Source organism: Callithrix jacchus, chromosome 12, assembly GCF_049354715.1.
Source record: "Callithrix jacchus isolate 240 chromosome 12, calJac240_pri, whole genome shotgun sequence".
In the NCBI taxonomy this organism is placed as follows: domain Eukaryota; kingdom Metazoa; phylum Chordata; class Mammalia; order Primates; family Cebidae; genus Callithrix; species Callithrix jacchus.
The window spans coordinates 12,892,613-12,916,899 of record NC_133513.1 but is presented as its reverse complement, the minus strand read 5'-3'; the positions used below and the strand labels follow the sequence as shown (position 1 = coordinate 12,916,899).

The window sequence follows — 24,287 nt, the reverse complement described above, 5'->3', positions numbered from 1 at the left end:
ATTTCCTCCCCCTTGGATATCCTTTCATCTCCTTCCTACTTGGTGGACTCCTATTCATCCCTCAAAACCCCTTCAATGCCATAGTGGCATGGGTGGTATGTGCCTATAGTTCTGACTACTTGGGAGGCTGATGTGGGAGGATCCTTTGAGCCCAGAAGTTGGAGGCTACAGTGAGCTATGACTTCATCGCTGCAATCCAGCCGGGGTAACAGAACCAGACCGTCAAAAAATATCTAAAAGGAAAAGAAGGAAAAGGAAAGAGAGAGAGAAAGAGAGGCTCAGGGAAGCCCAAGGTCAGAGGCCAAGCTAGTGGCACAAAGCCCTTTTCTATCCCAAGCAAGGTGAGACGCAGGACAGCCAGGTGAGAGACTGGTTGGTGTCTTGACTACACGGGCCTCCCAGGTTCTCACCTGCTCCAGACGCCTCTAGGCTGCTGTAAGGTTGAGCTCCCGCTGGGGGCCTTTCAACCAGCAGTGCAGGATCTTACGGCCCCAGCTGTTCTCAGCATGGATCTCACCCTCCACTGCTGTGTTCCAGGCTGACTCGAGTTTGCTCCAGCTGTGGAAGAGGCTCTGTGCCAAGACCATCACCATGGAAACCTGCAATCAGGGGGAGGAGGACCAAGGCCTTTGATTACCCTATTTCCTTCCCCTGGGATACCCTTCCATCTCTTTCCTACTTGGTGAACTCCTACTCATGCCTCAAAACCCCTTCATGCCATTTCTGTGAGGCCTAACCTGACTGGTACATGGAGGCTAGTTTTCTCTACAGGGTCTTAAGAAAAAAAAAAACAAAACTTCTCTTGTTGCCCCAACCCTGAGCAGATATACCTTCCTTCTCTCCTCTTCAGTTTGGGAATCTGATCTCGCTGGGCTGCTATTACTAGTAGCCAGCATGCCTGTACCCTGAAGGGCACACACTGACAAATGGCCTTCTCTCCCAGCACCATCACTGTGGCCTTCGGGAGTCCTAGGAAGAGCCGGGTGTGACCTGGCTCGTTTCGGGTCTGGGGAGGTAGGCCACTTGCAGCCACCACTTGGCACAAGTCCTGCACGGTAGTTGGTGCCCTCCTGGCTGCCATCCCTCATTCATACAACTCAGGGGACTCATAGGGAGAAGTGGCAGGGACAAGACAGGGTTTGGGCATGGCTGAGCCTCCAACTCAGTACCAGAACTTCGCACCACCTTGTCTCATGTCACTGACCCTTGGTTCCCCACAGCCAACTTCCCCATTTCCTTCAATGGCGCTTCCATCCCACCAGATGCCAAAACCTCCAAGCTATTTATTTCCTTTTCGTTACTCTCTCCTCACTGCCAATCCATCAGCAAATCCGACATTTCCAGGATTTGATCACTTGCTGGTACCTCCACTGCCACCACCGTGGGCTGGGCTGCCATGACCTCCAGTTGGGTGAAGGATGGGAGTTGGCTGGTTGCCTGCACCTTGAGCTCCTGTCTTGGCACCCTCCAGTACACAGAGGCCACCTCATGGTCCTTAAGATTACCACCACCCTTGACTCCACCCTGATGCCACCCAGCCCGGCCTCAGAGGGCCCTCTGCTGCCCTCGGATGAGCCCCGTCAGGCCTGGACCTTCCCCACCTCCATGCATCACCCAGTACAGGGGGACTGTCCATGCACCAGGCTCCCTCAGCCCTACGGATGACACTCAAGGGTTTCCTCCCAAACCTATTCTTTCTTCTGCACCAAAGGCCTGCAGTGAAGCAACTTTCTGATAGTCAGTAGTCAGCATAAAACCGACTTATGTCCTAGAATTTTCCACTCTGGTTTTTTTGGCAAAAGCCAAATGTCTGTCCACCTGTTTCCAAAGTACGGTTCGACTTTCTTTCCTATTTCATTTCTCTCCCCGTCAGCTGCTAAGCAGTGATATGGGAAATCTGATTTTCTTTTTTCAGTCTACTTTTCCTACATCACCTAAGAACTAACTCTGAGGCCGGGCGTCGTGGCTCACACCTATAATCCCGGCACTTTGGGAAGCCAAGGCGGGAGGATCACCTGAGGTCAGGAGTTTGAGAGCAGCCTGACAAACACGGAGAAACTCCATCTCTACTAAAAATACAAAATTAGCCAGGCGTGGTGCTGCAAGCCTGTAATCCCAGCTACTCAGGAGACTGAGGCAGGAGAATCACTTGAACCCGGGAAGTGGAGGTTGTGGTGAGCCGAGATCACACCAATGCACTCCAGCCTGAGCAACAAGAGCAAAACTCATCACAGAAAAAAGAAAAGAAAAGAAAGAGAAGAGAAGAGGAAAAGAAAAGAAAAAGAGAAAGAAAGAAAGAGAGAGAGAGAAATAAAACTAACTCTCATAGCTGTAGAGACTGGGAGGGCCAAACTTCACACATCTGTGAGCTGCTATAGGCCCACAGGCCTCAGCTTTTATCTGCCTCTTCACCAGAAAAAGATCTCAGTGGCCAGAAACCAGGCAGTGTGGGGGGCTTAACACTGCTCACCTGGAGGTAGGTGGTAGCTGGAATATAGATCTCGATCTTGCCTTCCCTGGTGGGACCCTGACTGCTGCAGGCCACACTGACCACCAGGTCCTTTAGGGTCCAGGCCTTGCCCAGCGTCAGCTCCAGGACAGCTTGGAACACAGCTCTGTGTGGCCAGTACAACTTGTGAGCTACAGAGACCATCAGCCATGGACTGTCCAGGTTCAAGGCTCCTGCAAGAGACAGAGAAAGGAGAGTCTGGTATGCGGGCAGAGAGGAAGCTTCTAGCAGGCAGCAAGAGGTCCCCAGAGTCTCATCACAGCAGCGACGGGAAAATCTCAAAACTGGAAATGACTAGGCATGAGGAAACTTTCTAGGACATTGCAGTGCTGCGACTTATGACAGCGGTATGGATCACACAGGTGAATCCATCTGTCGAAACTCATCCAATCATACTGTGGAGATACACGCATTTCACTCTGCTTAATGAAACACATGCTGAAACATTTAAAGTGAAATATATCAATGACTACAACTTACTTTGAACTGCATGGAAAAAAGTAAGGCTGGATAGGTGGAGAGAGGGGCGATGAGTCAAGTGGGGTAAACTGTTAATAGCAGAACCGAGTATGAGAGGATGCTGGTGATCACTGTCCATCTATCCAGCTCTTCCGAAGGTTTGCAGTATTTTCCTAATAAAACACTGGAAGGCTGAAAGCAGTGGCTTGTGCCTGCAATCCCAGCATTTTGGGAGGCCAAGGCAGGAGGATCACTTGAGTCTGGGAGTTTGAGACCAGCCTGGACAACAAAATGAGACCCTATATCAATAAAAAAAAAAATACAACAATTAGCCAGGGATGGTGGTGCTGGCCTATATTCCCAGCTACCTGGGAGGCTGAGATGGAGGCTGCAGTGGCCGTGAGGGTGCCACTGCATTCCAGCTTGGGCAAGAGAAGGAGACCCTGTCTCTAAATAAAAAAAGAAAGAAAGAAAGGAAACACAGGTAGAAATGCTGAGGCCTGTGAAGAAAAATAATAAAGAAGGAATTTGATAAAAATGGCGGAGGTCAGCAAACACTTCTAAGAGGAAGTGACAATTTAACTGATACCTAAATGAAAGACAAAAGGAAGCTGATCAAAGGGGCAGGCCACCCACCCCCGTTCAGATGCAGGGACAATGACACAGTGAGGGGAGGCAAGTGGCACTGAGTTGAGAACAGGGAGACGCTCAAGAGTGGGCACCCTGGTCCCTGCCCAGTTGCCCCCGTACCACAGGAAATGGGAAGACGGCTCCACAGAAGAACAGAGGCAGGCATGGATCCCTGGAGAGCCAGGTCCCCACCCAATTCCTTGACTGACAGGGAAGCCCACCAGGCAGAACATGCCCCCACTTACACGTAGCGCCTCTTTCCAAACACGTTTAGAGTCTCCAGTTAGTTTTCTATTTCATTCATGTTTCCTGCATGGTGATGATGATCTCATTTCACTTTACAGATCACAGTTGAGACCTGGCGAACTCAGGCCCTCCAGAACATCTACTGGTTGCTCTGTTTTTTGTTTTGTTTTTGCTTCTGAGGTCATGGTCATTCATTTATGTCTCATTACACTGGGCTGGGCCAAGAGTCACCCACTAGTAGTATAGCTTATGTTATTCTGTTGCTTTCAGACAGAATTGGGATCCAGGTTGTAACTGTCTCCCAAGTTCAACATCTGGATCAGAATCAGAAAAGAATGGCCACTGCTGTGGGAGGCTGGGGGGCTTTGAGTTTTCTGCCAGAGTCAACCTGATTCTGAACACCAAGGTGCAGCTCCACTAAACCAGACACATTCTCACTGTTAGTCTCCCGGCACCATAAACAGTAGGGGAGATAGGGCCCCTGACAGAACCAAGTGAAATTTCCCAGAGCTCTAGGCATTCATTCACCCTGATCCAGAGACGTCACACACCCAGGGAAAGAATCATCATTCCTAGAGATAATGGACTAAGGGCAGTAGAGCACTGAGGAAGTGCTGGGGGCATAATTCCTTGTGCACACCAGGCCTCTGAGCTCTCCCGCGGCAGCTCTATGGGGCCCTCATGCAGCCTCCATGCTCCTGCTCACACTGCTTGCCCAGCCAGGAGCCTTCCAGCTCCACCTGAGTTACACAGACCCCCAAGGGAAAACCAACCAGCTCCAGTCTTCTCTTTCACAGCCTCCTGCTTGTTCTCAGGAGATTTGGTCTCTTTCTTTTGCACCCCGGGTCCCTTCACTTGTGCTTCCATTGTGGGTGGGTGGTCACAAGCTCTGTGCCCTTTAGTGTGGATCTCTCTGCTGGAGGAGACAGGACGCCCTGCAAGTCAGGGACGGGTCTCATCCCTCACAGAGTCGGCCATGTGGCCCAGGTTTGATGCACACCTGCAGAACTGCTATTTCTGGCTTCTATACACAATCTCTGGCTGGGCTGGTGGCTTAAGCCTGTAATCTCAGCACTTTGGAAGGCCTCAGTTGGCAGATGGCATGAGTCCAGAAGTTTGAGACCAGCCTGGGAAACATGGTGAAACACAGTCTCTACACAAAGTTTTAAAAACAGAGAGGAGAGGAGAGAGAGAGAGAGAGACAGAGAGAGAGAGAGAGAGAGAGAGAGAGAGAGAGAGAAAGAGAGAGAGAGAGAGAGAGAGAGAAGGCATGGTGGCTCACACCTGTAATCCCAGCACTTTCTGAGGCCGACATGGGTGGATCACCTGAGGTCAGGAATTCAACACCAGCCTGGCCAATATGATGAGACCCTGTCTCTACTAAAAATACAAAAATTAGCCAGGTGTGATGGTATGCACCTGTAGTCTCAGCTACTCAGGAGGCTGAGGCAGAAGAATCACTTGAAGCCGGGAGGCAGAGACTGCAGTGAGCTGAGATCTGAGATCTCACCACTGCACTCCAGCCTGGTGGCAAAGCGAGACTCCATCTCCATAAAAAGAAAAAAAAAAAAAGGAAGGCTGGGCACTGTGGCTCATGTGTGTAATCCCAGCACTTTCAAAGGGCAAGGCGAGCAGATCAAGAGATCAGTAAATCAAGACTGTCCTGGCCAACATAGTGAAACGCTGTCACTGCTACAAATACAAAAAATTAGTTGGGCATGGGGACATGCACCTGTGGCCCCAGCTACTTGGGAGGCAGAGGTGGGAGAACTGCTTGAACCTAAGAGGCAGAGGTTGCAGTCAGCCAAGATGGTGCCACTGCACTGCAGCCTGGCAACAGAGTGAGACTCCATCTCAAAATTTAAAAAATAAAAAGAAGCCAAATTTGGTGGTGCGTGACTGTAGTCCCAGCTGCTGCTCTGAAGGCTAAGGTGGGAGGATCACCTGAACCCTGGAGACGGAGGCTGCACTGAGCCAGGATTGCACCACTGCACTCCAGCCTGGGTGACACAGTGAGACTGTCCCCACAAAAAACACAAAATGTGTCTTTATCTACAAGAGATACCTGCTGCCAAACTCATGATGAGGAAATACTACAACCGACTGTGTACTCTCAGAAACTTGAGAAAAGTGACCAGGATCTCAGCCAGTGTCACCTTGTACTGCAAAGCCCTGCAGGACCATCTGTGCCATTTCTTTCTATTCACTCAAAAAAGAAGAGATGAATTTTTTTACAAATTACTTTATACCGTTAAAATCATCACATCAAGTGGTGCATTTAGAGGTGTTGGTCGAGGTCTCAGAGGCCGCATGACTAGAGGAGGGGGTAAAGTCCAAGGGGACACTCAGGTGAAGGTTGAGTGTCGGTTGAGACAGCAGGTCAGCCAAGTGAAGGAGGTGGTCGAAGTACGAGAGAAAACCTAGGAAGGAGGTGGCTGAGGGCTGAGAGGTCATGAGGAGATTCTTTAGGTCCTAGAGGAGACTCATGTGAAGGTGATAGCTAAGGGAGGCCACCAAGGTAGAGAAGGTGGCCGAGGTGCCAGTAGCCACTAAATGGAACAGTAGGCTGAGGTCCCAGAGGCCACACTGCTGGAGGAAGAAGATGAAGTCCCCCAGGAAAGAGAGCTGGATGAGGTGGATAGGGCCCCCCAGGACAGAGAGATGGATGAGGTGGATGGGGTCCCCCAGGACAGACAGATGGATGAGGTGGATGGGGCTCTCCAGGACAGACAGGTGGATGAGGTGGATGGGGTCCCCCAGGACAGATAGATTGATGAGGTGGATGGGGCTCTCCAGGACAGACAGGTGGATGAGGTGAATGGGGTCCTCAAGGACAGACAGGTAGATAAGGTGGATGGGGTCCCCCAGGACAGATAGATTGATGAGGTGGATAAAGTCCTCCAGGACAGACACCTGGACGAGGTAGATGGGGTCTTCCAAAACAGACATCTGGATGAGGTGGATGGGGCTCTCCAGGACAGACAGGTGGATGAGGTGGATGGGGTCCCCCAGGACAGACATCTGGATGAGGTGGATGGGGTCCTCCAGGATAGACAGGTGGATGAGGTGGATGGGGTCCCACATGACAGACTAGATGGATGAGGTGGTTGAGGTACCTCAGGACAGACACCTGGATGAGGTAGATAAAGTCCCATAGGAGGTACAGCTGGAGGAGGTGCTAGAGGTCCCACAAAACAAATAGTTGGAAGACATAAAGGAAGTCTCAGAGGACACTCAATTGCTGGAGGTGTCTGTGGTTTCAGAAGATCACCAGCTGGAGAAGATGGTGGAGACACCAGAGAGCACATGACTGAAGGAGTGACTGTGGTCTCAGAGAATCTGCACTTGGAGAAGATGGTTGAGGTGGCACAGGACATTCGAGTGAAGTAGGTGGTTGAAGTCCCAGAGGACACGTGACTGAAATAGGAAGTTGAGGTTCCAGAAAATGCTCAAGTGGTGGAGCTGCCTATGGTCTGCCAGAAAGTCATTAGCTGTAGAAGATGGTAAAGGTAACAGATTCCACTCAGGTGGAGGAGTGTGTGGGCTCAGAAAGTCTTCAGCTTGAGATGGTGGCAGAGGTATCAGAGAACACTCAAGTGGTGGTGTGCGAGGCCTCAGAACATCTTCAGCTGGAGAGTGGTAGAGATACCAGAGGACACTCAGGTTGAGGTGTGCACGTGAAGATTTTCTTACGAAATCTTCAGCTGAAGATGGTGGGAGAGGAACTAGAGTACACTCAGGTGGAGGTGTCTGTGGTCTCAGAAGATCATCAAGAAGGTGAAGAGATACCAGAAGACACTCTATTGAAATAGGTAGCTGAGGTCCAAGGGGACACTCAAATGGTGGAGCTACTTGTAATCTCAAAAATTTTCAGTTGGAGAAAGTGGTTGAGGTCCCAGAAGACAATGGATGGAAGCTGTGTGTCGTCTCAGAAAATAATCAGCTGGAGATGACGGTAGAGGTATCGGAAGATACTCGAGTGGTGGCGTCTGTGGTTTTCAAAGATGATCATCTAAAAAAGGTGGTAGAGAAGCCAGAAGACACTTGAGTGGTGGTGTCTGTGGTCTCCAAAGATTATCAACCGGAGGAGGTGGTAGAGATGCCAAAACGCACTTGAGTGGTGGCGTCTGTAATTTTCAAAGATGATCATCTAGAGAAGGTGGTAGAGATGCCAGAAGACACTTGAGTGGTGGTGTCTGTGGTATCCAAAGATGATCATCGGGAGAAGGTGGCAGAGATGCCAGAAGACACTTGAGTGGTGATGTCTGTGGTATCCAAAGATGATCATCTGGAGAAGATGGCAGAGATGCCAGAAGACACTTGAGTGGTGGTGTCTGTGGTCTCCAAAGATGATCATCTGGAGAAGATGGCAGAGATGCCAGAAGACACTTGAGTGGTGGTGTCTGTGGTCTCCAAAGATTATCAACCGGAGGAGGTGGTAGAGATGCCAGAAGACACTTGAGTGGTGGCGTCTGTGGTCTCCAAAGATGATCATCTGGAGAAGGTGGTAGAGATGCCAGAAGACACTTGAATGGTGGTGTCTGTGGTCTCCGAAGATGATCATTCGGAGAAGGTGGTAGAGTTGCCAGAAGACACTTGAGTTGAGTGGTGGCGTCTGTGGTTTTCAAAGATGATCATCCGGGGAAGGTGGTATAGATGCTGGAAGGCACTCAAGTGGTGGTGTCTGTGTTCTTGAAGTATCATCATCTGGAGAGGTGGAACACGTGCCAGAAGACACTTGAGTGGTGGTGTCTGTGGTCTCCAAAGATTATCATCTGGAGAAGGTGGTATAGATGCCGGAAGGCACTCAAGTGGTGGTGTCTGTGTTCTTGAAGTATCATCTGGAGAGGTGGAACAGGTGCCAGAAGACACTTGAGTGGTGGTGTCTGTGGTCTCCAAAGATTATCATCTGGAGAAGGTGGTACAGGTGCCAGAAGACACTTGAGTGGTGGTGTCTGTGGTCTCCAAAGATTATCATCTGGAGAGGTGGAACAGGTGCCAGAAGACACTTGAGTGGTGCTGTCTGTGGTTTTCAAAGATCATCATCTGTAGACAGTGGCAGTGGTGTGCATAGACACTCGGGTGGAACTGTGTATAAGCCGAGAAAATCATTGGCTGAAGAAGGTGGTAAAGCAGCCAGAAGACATTTGGTTGTAGGTGTCTGCAGTCTCTAAAACTCATCATCGGACGAAGCTGGCAGAGGCGTGCATAGACACTCAGGTGGAATTGTGTATAAGCCGAGAAAATCATTGGCTGAAGAAGGTGGTAAAGAAGCTAGAAGACACTCAGGAGTAGGTGTCTGTGGTCTCGAGAACTCATCATCTGACGAAGCTGGCAGAGGCGTGCATAGACACTCAGGTGGAATTGTGTATAAGCCGAGGAAATCATTGGCTGAAGAAGGTGGTAAAGCTGCCAGAAGACATTCAGGTGTAGGTGTCTGTGGTCTCGAGAACTCATCATCTGACGAAGCTGGCAGAGGCGTGCATAGACACTCAGGTGGAATTGTGTATAAGCCGAGGAAATCATTGGCTGAAGAAGGTGGTAAAGCTGCCAGAAGACATTCAGGTGTAGGTGTCTGTGGTCTCGAGAACTCATCATCTGACGAAGCTGGCAGAGGCGTGCATAGACACTCAGGTGGAATTGTGTATAAGCCGAGGAAATCATTGGCTGAAGAAGGTGGTAAAGCTGCCAGAAGACATTCAGGTGTAGGTGTCTGTGGTCTCGAGAACTCATCATCTGACGAAGCTGGCAGAGGTGTGCATAGACACTCAGGTGGAATTGTGTATAAGCTCAGAAAATCATTGGCTGAAGAAGGTGGTAAAGCAGCCAGAAGACATGCGGGTGTAGGTGTCTGTGGTCTCGAAAACTCACCATCTGACGAAGCTGGCAGAGGTCCTAGTGGACACTGGAGTTGAGGAGTTATCAGAGGTCCCAGAACACCTTTAGCTGATGGGAATGGTGGAGCTCCCAGATGACACCCAGATGGAGGAGGTGACGGGCAAGCCATCAGTGGTCCTGAAGGGTCAGCCATGAGGTAGGGTGAGCAGGGCAATGCTGAGCAGTGATGACGCTGTGCTGCAGCCATGTTAACCTGCTGGCAGAAGGAGGAAGTGTTTTCACATGTATTAATTTGACAGACAGAACCACCACCAACAACACAGGCTGCAACTTATGTTGCTGCTGATAGTTTTTTGCACCTTTCCATCCTCCAGGTTTCAAAACAGCAGCATCAGTGTCATGAAGTCACCCTTCCACTAAGTACCACTGACAGCTGGGAAGTGAAGAAGAGTCGTTGGGGCAAACTGTTTTCTCCGCATGCCACTGCATCTCTCTGCAAATGTAGGCAGGCTAGGGGCCTGCCCCAGGGAAGACAGAGTCATGGCGCAGTAAGGAAGAAGCATGTTTCAGACACAGGAGTGTCTCTGTCCATCCTCATTCCTCCCTCACCGCCATCACCAGAGCATGTTCTTGGCATCAGATAAATAGCGAGTAAGAGAGGCATGAAGGGCCAGGCGCGGTGGCTCAAGCCTGTAATCCCAGCACTTTGGGAGGCCAAGGCGGGTGGATCACGAGGTCAAGAGATCAAGACCATCCTGGTCAACATGGTGAAACCCCGTCTCTACTAAAAATTACAAAAAATTAGCTGGGCATGGTGGCGCGTGCCTGTAATCCCAGCTACTCAGGAGGCTGAGGCAGGAGAATTGCCTGAACCCAGGGGGCGGAGGTTGCGGTGAGCCGAGATTGCGCCATTGCACTCCAGCCTGGGTAACAAGAGCGAAACTCCGTCTCAAAAAAAAAAAAAAAGAGAGGCATGAAGAGCCCATTGTCCACACATGTGTTACAGCTTCTTTTAGGAGAATGTTCTCCAGGCCTTTTATGTTCTGTCTCTGATTCTCAGAACTCTGCAAGTCAGCGTGACTACCCTGCTCCAAATCTAAGTAAATAGAGCCTCCCCGAGGAAGAAGAACACGTGCCCAGTGTCACAGAGCTTGCAGGAGGCAGAGTGGAAGTCTATTCCAGCTCTGCCTGCAGGACCCTCTCATTTTCCCTCTGATTCCCTTCTCGACAAAGGGTCTTCTTCACTATGTGGGTCCCCCCCATGAGCACAGATGGCTCTGGGGAAATGTGGATTCTTGAAGAGAAGCAGGAAAACTGGGAGAGGGTTTTCTGTCAGAGCAATCCGACATACACAAGTCAGTTAGGCATGGCCAGAAGATTTCTTTTAACTCCCAGGTAATACAAATTTTAAGTGCATTATGACAGAAATAATACTTTTGTCCAGGGAAAAATGAGGTGGAAATTCTCAAAAAAGCAAGTTTTAGAAACGTGTTTAATTTCTAGTGTACAGTCCCCATCACGTGTCATCTCACGGCAGCTGTTGAAGGTACAGAAGCCAAACGAGAACCAGCAGAGCTGCGCATCATGGAAGGCCTTGGTTGGGAATTGTCGCTGTGGGTAACAAGTTACATTCACTTTCACTAACTCACAATCGAGGCATATTTTTTACTACAAATACAGAAACTCTGACACTTAGATGTTAGATCGGGGCACCACCAAATGGGGGTGAAGGTGATTTTGTACAACACCGTTACCAACAGGAATGGGACTGTGATGAACTACAGAATTGACCTTGACGAAGAGCATTCAGAATTGCACAAAGCACATATTAATGCTGGATTAATGAGTTTTCACTTTCATCACTTCTGAGAATACAGCAGATATTTCAAATGTTACTCACCTACCTTATAGATAAAAACAAACAAAATAAAAGAAAACCCCACTTCAATCAGAAATAGACCCCACAACACCTTGAGTAACAGAGATCAGTCAGCATTCACTGGGCCATGAGAACTACGAGAGTGGAGGTCAGTGGCATTCCTCATGCTATTTCAGAAAACAGAACAGTAAAAGCCCTTCAGCCCTCAGTCCCTAAGCATTTATGGCTTCTGGAGGTGCCACCCAAGATGACTAGCTGGGACTGAAGAAGCCAGAAAGCTTATGGGAAAGATTTTGCTCTAAAAATTCCAGACAGAAAAGGTATCGCAGAACCTATAGAGCAGAGGCCAGGCGAGGAGAGGACGATGGAGGAAAAGACTACAGTGTCCTGATACAGGCAGAGTGAAAATGACGCCAGCATTTACCTTTGTCTTCTCTGTGATTTCACTTGGGACGCAGCTGCTGTTCCTCATGGGAACCGAATGAGGTCCTGAATCTGCTAAGGGCAAGAGAAGGAAATGGAGCTAAATCTGGCTTGCATGTTCTGTGCAGAATAAGAAACCCTCCATGCCTTTTGCTGCCATCTCACTCTCTTTGCCACACTCAGGTCCCTTACCAGAGGCACAGGGTTAACTGATCAGATGCATCAGAGGACCCTGGTGCCCTCTGGGCCTGAGCCTTGAGGAAGATACTGCAGAGTCCTGGTCCAGGGGTTTGCTTAACTCTCAACAGGCTGTGGACAAGTCGGGCTCTAACCAGCTGGAAATGAGCTTTAAATCAGGGGTTCCCAGTACACATCAGAGGAAATCACCCATCATGTGAGCACTGACTCCAAATTCAAATAGAAACAGCCGTGGATGGGAAGAACAGCTACAGGCCCAGGACAGGAGCGGCACTGCTCCTTTTCTTCAGCTGTCGGGGCATTTAAAATCCCGTGGATTCATAGTGAATCCAACTTCCACATCTCACCAGGCATTGCCAATATTTATGAACAGAAATGAACATAAAGAGACTAACAGTCATGAGAAAAGGTAAGCGCTGTAGGAATTAAATGGGGGTCGGGTGAGGTGGCTCACACTTCTAATCCCGGAACTTTGGAAGGCTGAGGTGGGCAGATCACTTGAGGTCAAGAGTTACAGACAAGCCTGACCAACATGGTGAAACTCTGTCTCTACTAAAAACACAAAAAGAAACATTTGTCAGGCATGGTGGCAGGCACATGTAATCCCAGCCACTTGGGACGCCGAGGCAGGAGAATTGCTTGAACTTAGGAGGCGGAGGTTGCAGTGAGCAAAAACTGCACCACTGCACTTCAGCCTGGGTGACAGAGTGAGGTTTTCAAAAAGAAAAGGAAAGAAAAGAAAGAAAGAAATCAACCGGAAAGTTTGAGGGTCACACTTCAAATGTTAGAGGAGTAAGATTACATAGAAATTTAGCTTACTAAAGGAGTTATCTAGTTCACAATAAACAATTTAAATGAGCAAAAAGAACGAAGGAAGTTCCAAAAAGTGCAAATAAAGGCTTCTTTTCTTAAAGCAGATCTCAGGTACTGCTTTATTGAGCCATGAAGACACTGCGCGAAAATATCTGCTCTCCTCAGCACTTCCAGCTCCCATTCTAAAATCCTATTGTTGTTACTTTTCTCAAATAAAAGAAAAACAAAGCCTTCACACTGACTCAAGGTGGGAGGGGGAGCTGGCCCATTTGCCTTGTAGGCTCATCTTCACAGTTAAAAGTAACCAAGACGTCAGTGGGGGGCAAAGTCCACAGTCAGTGGAGGGGCCTGAGCTCCACCATTCACACGGGTCCAGCCAAGAGCCATTCAGCTAGGGTACCTGAGAAAAATGGGGTCGTGCCCCCCAGCGAGACAACTGTTCTCTTCACAAGTGCTTGGAAGTGTTTCCAGGAAACATGACAATGACCCCACCTGAGCCCTCACCCCCAAAAGGAGAAGCAGGGCATGTGGGTCCTGCAGCGGAAACTAAGCGGCTGCCTTCACGGGAGCTCCCACCTCGCCAGAAAGCGTTCTTCAGGCACAGGCGTTTCTGGGCTGGCTCCTCACTCATGTGTCTCCCTGGCACTCTCTTCTTTTTCCTCATTCTCCATCTAGAAGACAGAGAAAGAACTGACTTGAAGAAGAATTAAAACACCACGTTCTTTACTAGACATTCAAAGCTTCATCTTTTTTTGTTGTTGTTGTTGAGACGGGGTTTCACCATGTTGGCCAGGCTGGTCTTGAACTGCTGACCTCAGGTAATCCACCCGCCTCAGTCAAAGCTTCATCTTGAAAAAAAAAAAAAAAAAAATCCTTAAAAATGACCATAACAACTGAGTGCAGTGGCTCATGCCTGCAATCCCAGCACTTTGGGAGGCTGAGGTGGGCAGATCACCTGAGGTCGGGAGTTTGAGACCAGCCTGACCAACATGGAGAAACTGTCTCTACTAAAAATACAAAAAAGTCAGGCGGAGTGGCACGTGCTTTTAATTCCATCTACTCGGAAGCCTAACGCAGAGAATTGCTTGAACCCGGGAGGTAGAGGTTGCAGTGGGCTGAGATTTTGCCACTGCACTCCAGCCTGAGCAACAGAGACTCAGTCTCAAAAAGAAAAAAAATCTATTACAATGACCTACCTGTGCCGCTTGTAGGCAGCCTTGCTCTCTGCCAGCTCCCTGTCCAAGGCTTGAGCACAGCGCTGTGGGGAGAAAAATACATCCACGTCCTCATCTGGCAGACTATGCCCCAAAGCACGGGAAACAAACAAAGAAAACTTACCCGGTTGTCAAGAGCATTTCTTGCAGAAGAGGTGACCTGAAAAAGCCACCACGCCCAGCCTGAAAGAACATCTTTCAAGTTCTTTGTAAAATTTGATTTTTCTGATTTTAACTCACAGGTAATTAAGTTAAAATTAGAAGTGGTACATTGAAAAACATCCCCTCTTCAGGCGTGGTGGCTCACGCTTGTAATCCCAGCACTTTGAGAGGCTGAGGTCGGTGGATCACTTGAGATTGGGAGTTTGAGACCAGCCTGGCAAACATGGTAAAACCCCATTCCTACTAACAATACAACAATTAGCTGCATGTGGTGGTGACCACCCATCATTCCAGCCGCTCGTTGGGGGCTGAGGCAGGAGAATCACTTAAACCCATGAGGTAGAGGTTGCAGTGAGTCAAGATCACACCATTATACTCCAGGCTGGGTGACAGAGCCAGATTGTTAAAAAAACAAAAAAAACAAGAGAAAACTTCCCCCAACTTACATTGACAATTCTCTGTTCAGGACTAAGTGGGGTAGAGACTGTTAGATGCAGCAAGGCGTGGTCACTGGCAACTGTAATCCCAGCACTTTGGGAGGCTGAGGCAGGTGGATCACCTGAGTTTAGAGCTCAAGACCAGCCTGGCAAAAATGGGGAAATCCTGTCTCTACGAAAAATACAAAAATTAGCCAGGCATGGTGGTACATCCTGTAGTTCCAGCTACTTGGGAGGCTGGGGCAGGAGACTCACTGGAACCTAGGAAGCAGAGGCTACCTGAGATTGTGTCACTGAACTCCAATCTGGGCCAGAGAGTTAGACTCCATTTAAAAAAAAAAAAAAAAGAAAGAAAGGCAGTCCCGAATGGCAGGTAATTATCTAGGTTGTAAAAATAAAACATACTTCCTCTTCCCTCTAATATAAAAAGCATTGTGGGATTAGTGCTTTTTTCTTGGATCATTGTTCAGGAGGAGGGTCAGCCCCCAGACAACCACGTTTTTACTGTCATGAAAGGCAAGAGAAAATAAAGCGCTCACTCTACCCAATGGACAAAAAGGCTCAAATGATGACACAACTTAGCAGCCAAATTCCTACCAAGTACAGACTTTGGACATACTGATCCCTCTCCACCTGCAACCGGGAACATGCACTTTGAAGATGTCATTTGAAATGACACTGCCCAGACACACTCTTCATTGATTCTCTGAAGGGCAGTTCCAACAGACTCTCTGGGGCTTTCTCTGCATCATGAGAGGCAGCTCTGCCCTTCGCCGTCCTGCCGTTTGTCGCCTCTTCCCCATGATCTCAGAGGAACTTTGTCTCAGGCCAACTTTGTTCCTTGGGCTCTTTCATTTCCCCTAAAAATCACTTACTCCCCCTCTAAACTGCCCCCATCTCCATCTCCCCTGAAAAGAGGGTGCCCTTTAAGCACCAACCATCTGACCCTTCCTGCAGTCTCATTTCTCGGCTGGCTCCCATGTTTCTGCCTGTTGTATAAACAGCTTCTCCTGTTAAGCTGTCTGTTGTTAGTTTCTGCAGTGAATCTTTAGAGAGGAGAGTGAAAGCTTTCCTTCCAGCCATATGATAGAATTATGAAGCGAAAAGTTTAGACAGAATTTCCTATTTAAAGTGCCAAAACTTCATACTCCATTTCTGATAAAGATCACAAAGGTTAAAAAAAGGAAAACTTAGTTTTGACCCAAAGCTCTGTTGACATTCTATTCAACAAACATCAATCTATTTAATTTTCATCATGTAAATGGCAGATATTTTTATAATTCTTATGCTAATAAATCATTTCCCTGATGTTTTTGGTAAAACCCAATATTCATAATGAAGTCCAGAACCATGAATTGTTTTAAATAATTTCTTCTTATGTGTGATTACAAGTATATCTCTACAGGAAATTAGTATACTCACACAGAAGGTAATTTTTCGGAGGAAAAGGCCAACGGTAGAAACTCCCAGAAACACAATAGTTAAAAGCATCCACAGAACGCCAAGAAAGCCATGCCAAGGATACAGATAATCAGGTGGAAAACTGATGGCCTGGAATAATAACAGTTGAAATCATGAAAAGGTCAGTGACATGCACAATATTTCAGCAAAAAACAATAATCTTTAGAAACCATCAACCTCCTCCAAGAGGTAACGACACCCCTCAGATATCACCAGGGGATTCCACTGCTTCAAAAAAGATTGAAAGTTACCTGTCTCATGTTATTTGCATGGCTGGTAGTGTGTTTAGGCATTCTAAAGATACAGTGTCTTTGTTTTTCTTGACGTAAAGCAGGGATATCCAAATTTTTTGCTTCCTGGGCAATATTAAAAGGAGGAAACTTGTCTTAGGCCACACATAAAATACACTAACACTAACAATAGCTGATGGTCTAAAAAATATCACAAAAAGGCCAGGCGCAGTGGCTCATGCCTGTAATCCCAGCACTCTCGGAGAGTGAGGCGAGGGGATCACCTGAGGTCAGGAGTTCCAGACCAGCATGGCCAAAATGGTGAAACCTCATCTCTACCAAACATACAAAAATAGTCAGGTATGGTGGTGGGTGCCTGGAATCCCAGCTACTCAGGAGGCTGAGGAAGAAGAATCACTGAAACCAGGGAGGCAGAGGTTGCAGTGAGCCAATATTGCACTATTGCACTCCAGCCTGGGAGACGAGAGGGAGACTTTGTCTCAAAAAAAAAAAAAAAAAAAAAACAAAAACAAAAACGAAAACAAAAATTACAAAAAGAAAAAAAAATTTTTTTTTTGAGACAGTGTCCCACTCAGTCGCCCAGACTAGAGTGCAGTGGTGCAATCTCGGCTCACTGCAACCTCCGTCACCTGGGTTCAAACCATTCTCCTGCCTAAGCCTCCTGAGTAGCTGGTATTATAGGCACCTGCCACCACACCTGACGGATTTGTTATATTTTTAGTAGAGACAGCATTTCACCATGTTGGTCAGGCTGGTCTGAAACTCCTGACCTCAACTGATCCGCCAGCCTCAGCCTCCCAGTTACAGGTGTGACCCACCACACCAGGCCTGTCATTTCTTTATATTTAAATAACATAAGGACTTTAAGAGCCTTTCTCCTTTGGGTCAATCAATGATCTGCACCAAACACATTTCACAAAACCAAGGACAGTCCTCACTCACATCCTGGTCACATCACTCCCAGTGACTCCCGCATTGCAAACCTCCCATCAGGTGCAGCCCTTTCCTCTCCATTTGATAGGCTTCTCAGCTCCCATCACACTGACTGGACAAAGACTCCCTAGAGGCAGCCCCCAAGAGCAGAAAACACGAATGACACAGAAGTTCCTAAAAGTCATCAAACCAGATGACACGAAACTCAAATGACATTTCACTTTGTTTTGGTTTTGTTTGAGACAAGAGTGCAGTAGGCATCCGACTAGTCATTTTTGGAATCTTTTGTAGAGAAGGGGTTTGGCTATGATGCCCAGGCTTGAACTCCTGGACTCAGGTGATCTGCCCACCTTAACTCCTCAAAGCGCTAAATTACAGGACTGCACTGTGTAATATGCCATGTGACACAGCCCAATAACAAGGAAGAAACCCCGAGGGCCCAGCGTCTACTCACAGGGGTGGATTGATGGCTGGGAAACCCCAGCAGGAGGAGCCAAAAGAGCAGCCACGGCACCCGCATGTCCTGGTCCTCTCAGGGCGCCCTGAGGCGGCCAGGACAGAGGTGGGGGTGGCTTAGGGTTGAGGGAGGGAAGGGGATGGGGATGGGGCAGGATCTGACTTGGGGAGGGGGATGGGAAAAAAGGGGAGGGAGGGGAATGGGGGATGTTGGGCACCTGGAGGAGGGGGAGGAGAAAGGAGTCTAGGAAAGGATCGGGTTGAAACTAAGTCTTCAAGTGCGAGTGGGAGGTTCAACTACAAGTCAGGGAGAAAGTCTATCAAGTAAGAAAGCCGGAGGCTCAGGAGCAATTAGACGGAGACCAGGGCTCTGGTTTCCACCAAAACTTCTCCTGTTTGGGCGCTGCCTAAGCAACCCTCCTGCTTTATACTCCCTCTCCACCAATCCCTGGCCCTGGAACATGCTACCTCACAGTGGAGATTCCACGAAGCACCTGTGCCCTCCAATGCCCCTCCCCCATCTCAGCCCCAAACATGACTCCCAAGGACAGGTCCTCTCTGGAACCTTCACAGACCTGATTTCTGGTCTTCCCCGCCAGCTCCCTGTCCCTGCTCCTGGGTGGCTCCTTCCTTCCTGAGCTTCCAGGGTTTCTCATGGTCAGTCTTGGCTGCAAAATATAAGAAACAAATGATGGCAGGATGGCAGGAAGAACCTTACACACAAGCAGATTGGGAGGCTCTACAGCCCCCTCTCAGCCATTCATATTCTAAGCAACAAAACATCAGAAGGATTCGGAAGGTCCCAATGGTAAAGCACCTCCATCACATCCGTGCAGCCATCGTCCATCATCCTGTATCTCAGGAACAGATGTTGGAGCTACGCTAGTTTTAAGCATGTGAGGTACATTTACAAAAATTAACCCGACTTAGTTTGTTTATCAAGCAAATCTCAATATATTTCAGAAAAATCCAATCACACAGCAGGTTTCTGGTCACAGAATTGTGTTAGAAGTCAATGATTAAAAGCTAACCAAAAATTATTATATGCTTGGAAATTCAAAGTCCCCTTATAAGATATCAACAGAAGAAAGAATCCAAAATGAAACGAGACTGCCTTTACACTCATTGAGAAGGTCATAACGTGGCAATCAAATGCCTCCCCCGGCCCAGGAATTCCACTTTGTGGCACAAGGTTGTGTGGTCTCAAATCACCCCTAACACACCTAGACATGGTAACATCTGAAACAGGGTGATGGTGTCACTTATCTATATATCTTACTGCCTGTGAAGGTGGACTTTTCACCTTGTTCGGCACAATCGCTTCAGCAGCCAGGAGGGAAAAGACGAAAAGCCCAGAAGGAAGAATAGAAACCCTGAGTTTCCAATGGGCTAAATATAAGCTGCCATCAAACGCAAATAAATCCAAAGGGCAGTGACCACACGGTGGCTTCAAGAAAAGCCCACCGGTGTGACAAGTCCCACTAATGTGTAAGAGTGGTGGTGCAGCTGGAGAACTGTCTCCCAAATAACTGGATCTTATTTATCTTAGCAATGTTCTGAACTTTAAGTGTCTAGGTCTTATACATACTGTGTTAAATTTAGCCTGAAGTAGTTCCTGTTTTTTGATGCTGTTATATATGGCATTTTTTCCCATTTTCCAATTGTTTATGCGTATGTACAAATAAAACTGATTTTTGTATATTGTCCATGTAGCCTATAACCTAGCTAAACCCACCTATTAATTGTGATAGCTTTTCAATATAGATTCCTTAAGATTTTCTGCAATCAGTGTTGTCTGTAACATCTGTATCTCTTCCTTTCCAGTCTGCATGTCTGGTATATCCTTTCCCTTACACTTGCTAGGATCGCCAGTAAAATGTGGACTAAAAGTGGTGACAGCAGACATCCTTGCCCTGATCCTCATCTTAGCCGTTAGCTATGGGTTTTTCATAGATTTTCTTTACCAGGTTGAAAAAGTTTACTTCTTTCCCAATTTGATGAGGATTTTAACAAAATCATAAAAGGATGTTTAATTCTATCATACACTTTTTGTGCAACTAGTGAAAGAATCATATGGCTTTTCTTTTTTTAGTCTGTAAATTAGATGTATTTTTGATTATTAAATTTTGCATTCCTGATACAAACCCCACTTGATTATGACATCTTACAATTTGCATAAATTGCTAAATTAAAATTTAAAAAATTAAATTTTAAAAAAGATGCCACATTTTTTTTGAGACAGAGCCTTGCTCCGTCACCTAGGTTGAAGTGCAGTGGCATGCTCTTGGCTCACTGCAACCTCTGCCTGCCAGGTTTAAGCAATTCTCCCACCTCAGCCTCCTGAGTAGCTGGGACTACAGGCACATGCTACCACACCTGGCTAACTCTTTGTACTTTTAGTAGAGCAGGGTTTCACCATGTTAGACAGGATGCTCTCGGTCTCCTGAGCTCATGGTCTGCCTGCTTCACCCTCCCAAAGTGCTGGGATTACAGGCGTGAGCTCGCCTGGCTGCTAAACTACATTTTATAACGCTAGCCTAATAAAATGAATTGGAGTGTGTTCTTATTTTTCAGCAAAAGTTTGCACAGAATTGTTTCTATTTGTTCCCTAAATATTTGCCGAAATTCACCAGTAAAGACATCTAGATATAACGCTTCCTTGTGGGAAGGTTTTTAAACTATAAATTCACTCTCTTTAACAGATGTAGGGCTATTCAGATTACCTTTCTTCCTGAGTAACCTGTGAGATTTGATAGTTTGTGTCTTTGAAGGAATTTGCCTATTTCCTCTAAGCTGCCAAATGTATCAGCATAAAGTTATATATAATGCCATTTTAATGTCTGCAGGATCTGTAGAAATGTCCTCTCTTTATTCCTCATAGTGGCAAATTCTCTTCTCTCCTTTTATTCTTGACTAACTAGAGATTATCAATTTCAAAGAACCATTTTTGCACCAGGCATGGTGGCTCACACCTGTAATCTCAGCACTTTGAGAGGTCACGATGGCTCTCTTGTGGCCACCGGTTTGAGACCAGTCTGGACAACAAATTGAGAACTCCCACCTCAACAAAAGAAAGATAAAAATTAGCCGGGCATGGTAGGGCCTGCTTACAGTCCTAGCTCACACTCCCTTGAGCCCAGGACTTGGAAGCTGCAGTGAGCAACGACCACACCACAGTGGCATTAACACGGCTCACTGAAGCTTCAAATTCCCAGGCTCAAGCAATTCTCCTGCCTCAGCCCCCAAAGTCGGTGGGACTACAGGCATGCACCACAATGCCAGGCTTTTGTTTTGTAGAAATAAGGTTTCACTAGTGAAACCCTGTCTCTACTAAAAAAAAATACAAAAATTAGCCAGGCATGGTGGCACCGGCCTGTAATCCCAGCTACTCAGGAGGCTGAGGCAGGAGAATAGCTTGAACCCAGGAGACAGAGGTTGCAGTGAGCCAAGATCGCACCACTGCACTCCAGCCTGGGTGGCAGAGCAAGACTCCATCTCAAAAAAATAAAGAAAAAGAAATAAGGTTTCACCATGTTGCCTAGGCTGGTCTCAAACTTCTGAGCTCAAGCGATCTGCCAGCTTGGCCTCTAAGGTATGCACCACTGTGCCTGGCCCCTTTTTTATTTAATTGACTATTATCTTTACCTCTTTCATTCCGTTTGATTTATTCTGCTTTTTTGAGATGGAGTTTTGCTGTTGTTACCCAGACTGGAGTGCAATGGCACGATCTCGGCTCACTGCAACCTCCACCTTCTGGGTTCAAGCAATTCTCCTGCCTCAGTCTCCCCAGTAGCTGGGACTACAGGTGCGCAACACCATGCCCAGCTAATTTTTGTATTTTTAGTAGAGATGGGGTTTCACTACGTTGGTCAGGCTGGTCTCAAACACCTGATCTCAAGTAATCCATCCACCTTAACCTCCTAAAGTGCTGGAATTACAGATGTGAGCCACTGCACCCAGTCTGGTTTTTATATTTTTAAATGGTTGGGGTTGGGGGGAATATGTGACAGACTTATATGACTTTCAAAGCCTCAAATATTTGCTACCTGGACCTTTACAGAAAAAGTCTATTAACTCCTGGTTTAGATGATTGGTTGATTTTAAAACTGTCTTCTTTCTTACAGTAAGCCTTTAATATGAAGATTTTTCCCCATAGCTGCTTTAGATGTATTCCATGAATTTCAGTGTTTTTGTTATCATTCACTTCAAATGTTTTCTAAGATTGCTTGTGATTTAATCTTTGACACATGGATAATAAAGAATTGTGCTATTTAATTCCCAAGCACTTGGAGATTTTCTAGTTCTCTTATTATTATTGATTACTAATTTAATTACAGCATTGTCAGAGAACAGAATACTCCATAACATTTCCATCAGCTGGTATTAAGAGACTTCTTTTTTTTTCTTTGAGACAGAATCTTTCACTGTCGCCCAGGCTATAGTGCAGTGGCAAATCTCCGCCTCCTGGGTTCAAGCAATTGTCCTGCCTCAGCCTCCTGAGTAGCTGGGACTACAGGCATGTACCACCATGCCCAGCAATTTCTTTTTGTATTTTTGGTAAAGACGGGGTTTCATCATGTTGGCCAGGATGGTCTCAGTCTCCTGACCTTGTGATCCGCCTGCCTCAGCCTCCCAAAGTGCTGGGATTACAGGTGTGAGCCACCGTGCTCGGCCAAGAGACTTATTTTTGGACGCAGTACAAGGTCTCTCTTGGCAAATACTCCTTGTGCAGTCAAAAAAAAAACTTTGTTTTTTTCAGATGGAGTCTCGCTCTGTTGCCCAGCTGGTGCAATCTCGGCTCACTGCAACCTCCACCTCCCTTTGCCTCAGCCTCCCAAGCAGATGGGATTACAATTGCACGCCACCATGCCTGCTTAATTTGTTTGTATCTTTAGTAGAGACGGGGTTTCACCACACTGGCCAGACTGGTCTCCAGCTCCTGAGCAATCCGTCCGCCTCCGCCTCCCAAGGCGCTGGGATCACAGGTGTGAGCCACCGCGCCTGGCCAAGAGCATTTTTAATAGTCACTGAAGGTAGTATTCTATTTATGTCAATTAGCAAAAGCTGGTTGACAGTGTTTAGATTTTTTATATCCTTAATACATTTTTAGGGTGTTAGAATCCCCAAATATGATGGTGAATCTGTCTATGTCTCCTTTCCTGCACATTTTTGCTTCATATATTTTCAAGTTCTGTTATCAGAAAAACACATTTTTATCTGTCCCGTTAAAGGAGACTGGGAATTACAGGAGTGGGAATGTCCCTTTTAATCGGGAGCAAAGTCCAGACTTCTAACAAGAAAAGGTCTGGGCCAGGTTCAGTGGCTCACGCCTATAATCCCCACACTCTGGGAGGCCGAGGCAAGAGAACCTGTCGACTCCAGGAGTTGGAGACCAGCCTGGGCACATGGTAAGATCCTCATCTCTACAAAAAATAATTTTTAAAAATGAGCCGGGTGTGGTGGGGCATGCCTAAAGTCCTAGCCACTGAGGGGGCAGAGACAGGTCCAAGGTGGAATCCCACAGGTCTGAAGCTGCAGCGAGCTGTAATAGCGCCACGGCACTCCAGCCTGGGCGACTGAGTGAGATCCCGTCTTTGGGGGTAAAAAAATTTTTCCCTACCTCTGCCTCTCAATTTTTTTTTTTTAAAGGTCGGATTGGTTTGGGCAGAGTCTATGTAACAGAGACTATTCCAGAGCCACGACAGCTCATAAACCACAGGGCAGAATACAGATGACTGTCTTATGAGTGCACATCCTTACCTGTGTCTTTTTTTTGAGACGGAGTCTCATTCTGTCGCCGAGGCTGAAGTTTAGTGGTGCGACCTCGGCTCACTGCAACCTTCACTTCCCGGGTTCAAGCGATTCTCCGGCCTCAGCCTTCTGAGTAGCTGGGACCACCGGTGTGTGCCACCACGCCTGGCTGGTTTTTGCATTTTTAGTAGAGGCGGGTTTCACCGCGTCAGCCAGGCTGGTCTCAATCTCCTGACCTCGCGGTCCGCCCGGCTCCGAGTTTGCAGACTCACAGTGTGGGGGAAAGTGTCCCTCCCTGCAGACCCGAGAGCCCCGGAGCTTTTCGGGGAGCAACTTGGCAGGGAGGGTCCCAGCAGCTGCTCGCAGGCAGGAACCAAGGGGTGCAGCCCAAAGCGACCCTCGGGCCGGCGAGAACCTTCCGCTTCCTGGCGTCTTTCTCCTCAGTCCCGCCGGTTGCTGTGGGAGCCGCGGCCTCCCGGTGCCTGGAGGTCGCTCCATCTCCTCTTCTCGCAGCTGCGAGGCAGAGGCGGCGGCGGCTGGAGCGGGGTGGGCGGCCTGAGGCCAGAGCCCAGCCGGTCCCGCGGGGAATATGGCGACCTGGGCAGCAGCAGCCTCGAGGGCGGCACC

The 24,287-nt window shown here is 47.7% G+C and overlaps 2 protein-coding genes across 12 annotated transcripts; both read right to left on the bottom strand.

Annotated features, from left to right (window-relative positions):
• Positions 1 to 425: 425 nt before the first annotated feature.
• Positions 426 to 9,472, bottom strand: LOC144578579 (uncharacterized). Its single transcript, XM_078344652.1, has 3 exons — positions 6,961 to 9,472; positions 2,471 to 2,682; positions 426 to 599 (listed from the first exon to the last, which is right to left on the bottom strand). Exons 2-3 carry the CDS (start codon positions 2,651 to 2,653, stop codon positions 426 to 428), a joined length of 357 nt encoding a protein of 118 aa, XP_078200778.1. The 5' UTR covers positions 2,654 to 2,682; positions 6,961 to 9,472.
• On the bottom strand, positions 7,847 to 24,287 carry LOC108594050 (uncharacterized). Of its 11 annotated transcripts, none has more exons than XM_078344640.1 (8): positions 23,670 to 24,287; positions 18,485 to 18,577; positions 16,521 to 16,625; positions 16,231 to 16,359; positions 14,192 to 14,253; positions 13,500 to 13,666; positions 11,986 to 12,056; positions 7,847 to 9,938 (listed from the first exon to the last, which is right to left on the bottom strand). In XM_078344640.1, the coding sequence occupies exons 1-8, from the start codon at positions 23,697 to 23,699 to the stop codon at positions 9,015 to 9,017; spliced, it is 1,581 nt and encodes a 526-aa protein (XP_078200766.1). In that variant the 5' UTR covers positions 23,700 to 24,287; the 3' UTR covers positions 7,847 to 9,014. The 11 variants fall into 11 exon arrangements, with proteins under 11 accessions (XP_078200766.1, XP_078200767.1, XP_035122800.2 ...); XM_078344641.1 differs by having other exon boundaries at positions 7,847 to 9,935; XM_035266909.3 differs by having other exon boundaries at positions 11,986 to 12,059; positions 13,572 to 13,666.

Bases quoted from the DNA above. Each gene is read 5' to 3' on its own strand.
- LOC144578579 (XM_078344652.1), bottom strand. From the start codon at position 2,653: ATGGTCTCTGTAGCTCACAAGTTGTACTGGCCACACAGAGCTGTGTTC. The intron at 600-2,470 runs GTGAGCAGTGTT...CCCTGATTGCAG, and splicing joins CAGCTACCACCTACCTCCAG to GTTTCCATGGTGATGGTCTT.
- LOC108594050 (XM_078344640.1), bottom strand. From the start codon at position 23,699: ATGAGACTCCGTCTCAAAAAAAAGACACAG. The intron at 16,626-18,484 runs GTCTGTGAAGGT...AATATTGCCCAG, and splicing joins CGGGGAAGACCAGAAATCAG to GAAGCAAAAAATTTGGATAT. The intron at 12,057-13,499 runs GTGAGGGCTCAG...TGCCCTTAGCAG, and splicing joins CCCTGCTTCTCCTTTTGGGG to ATTCAGGACCTCATTCGGTT.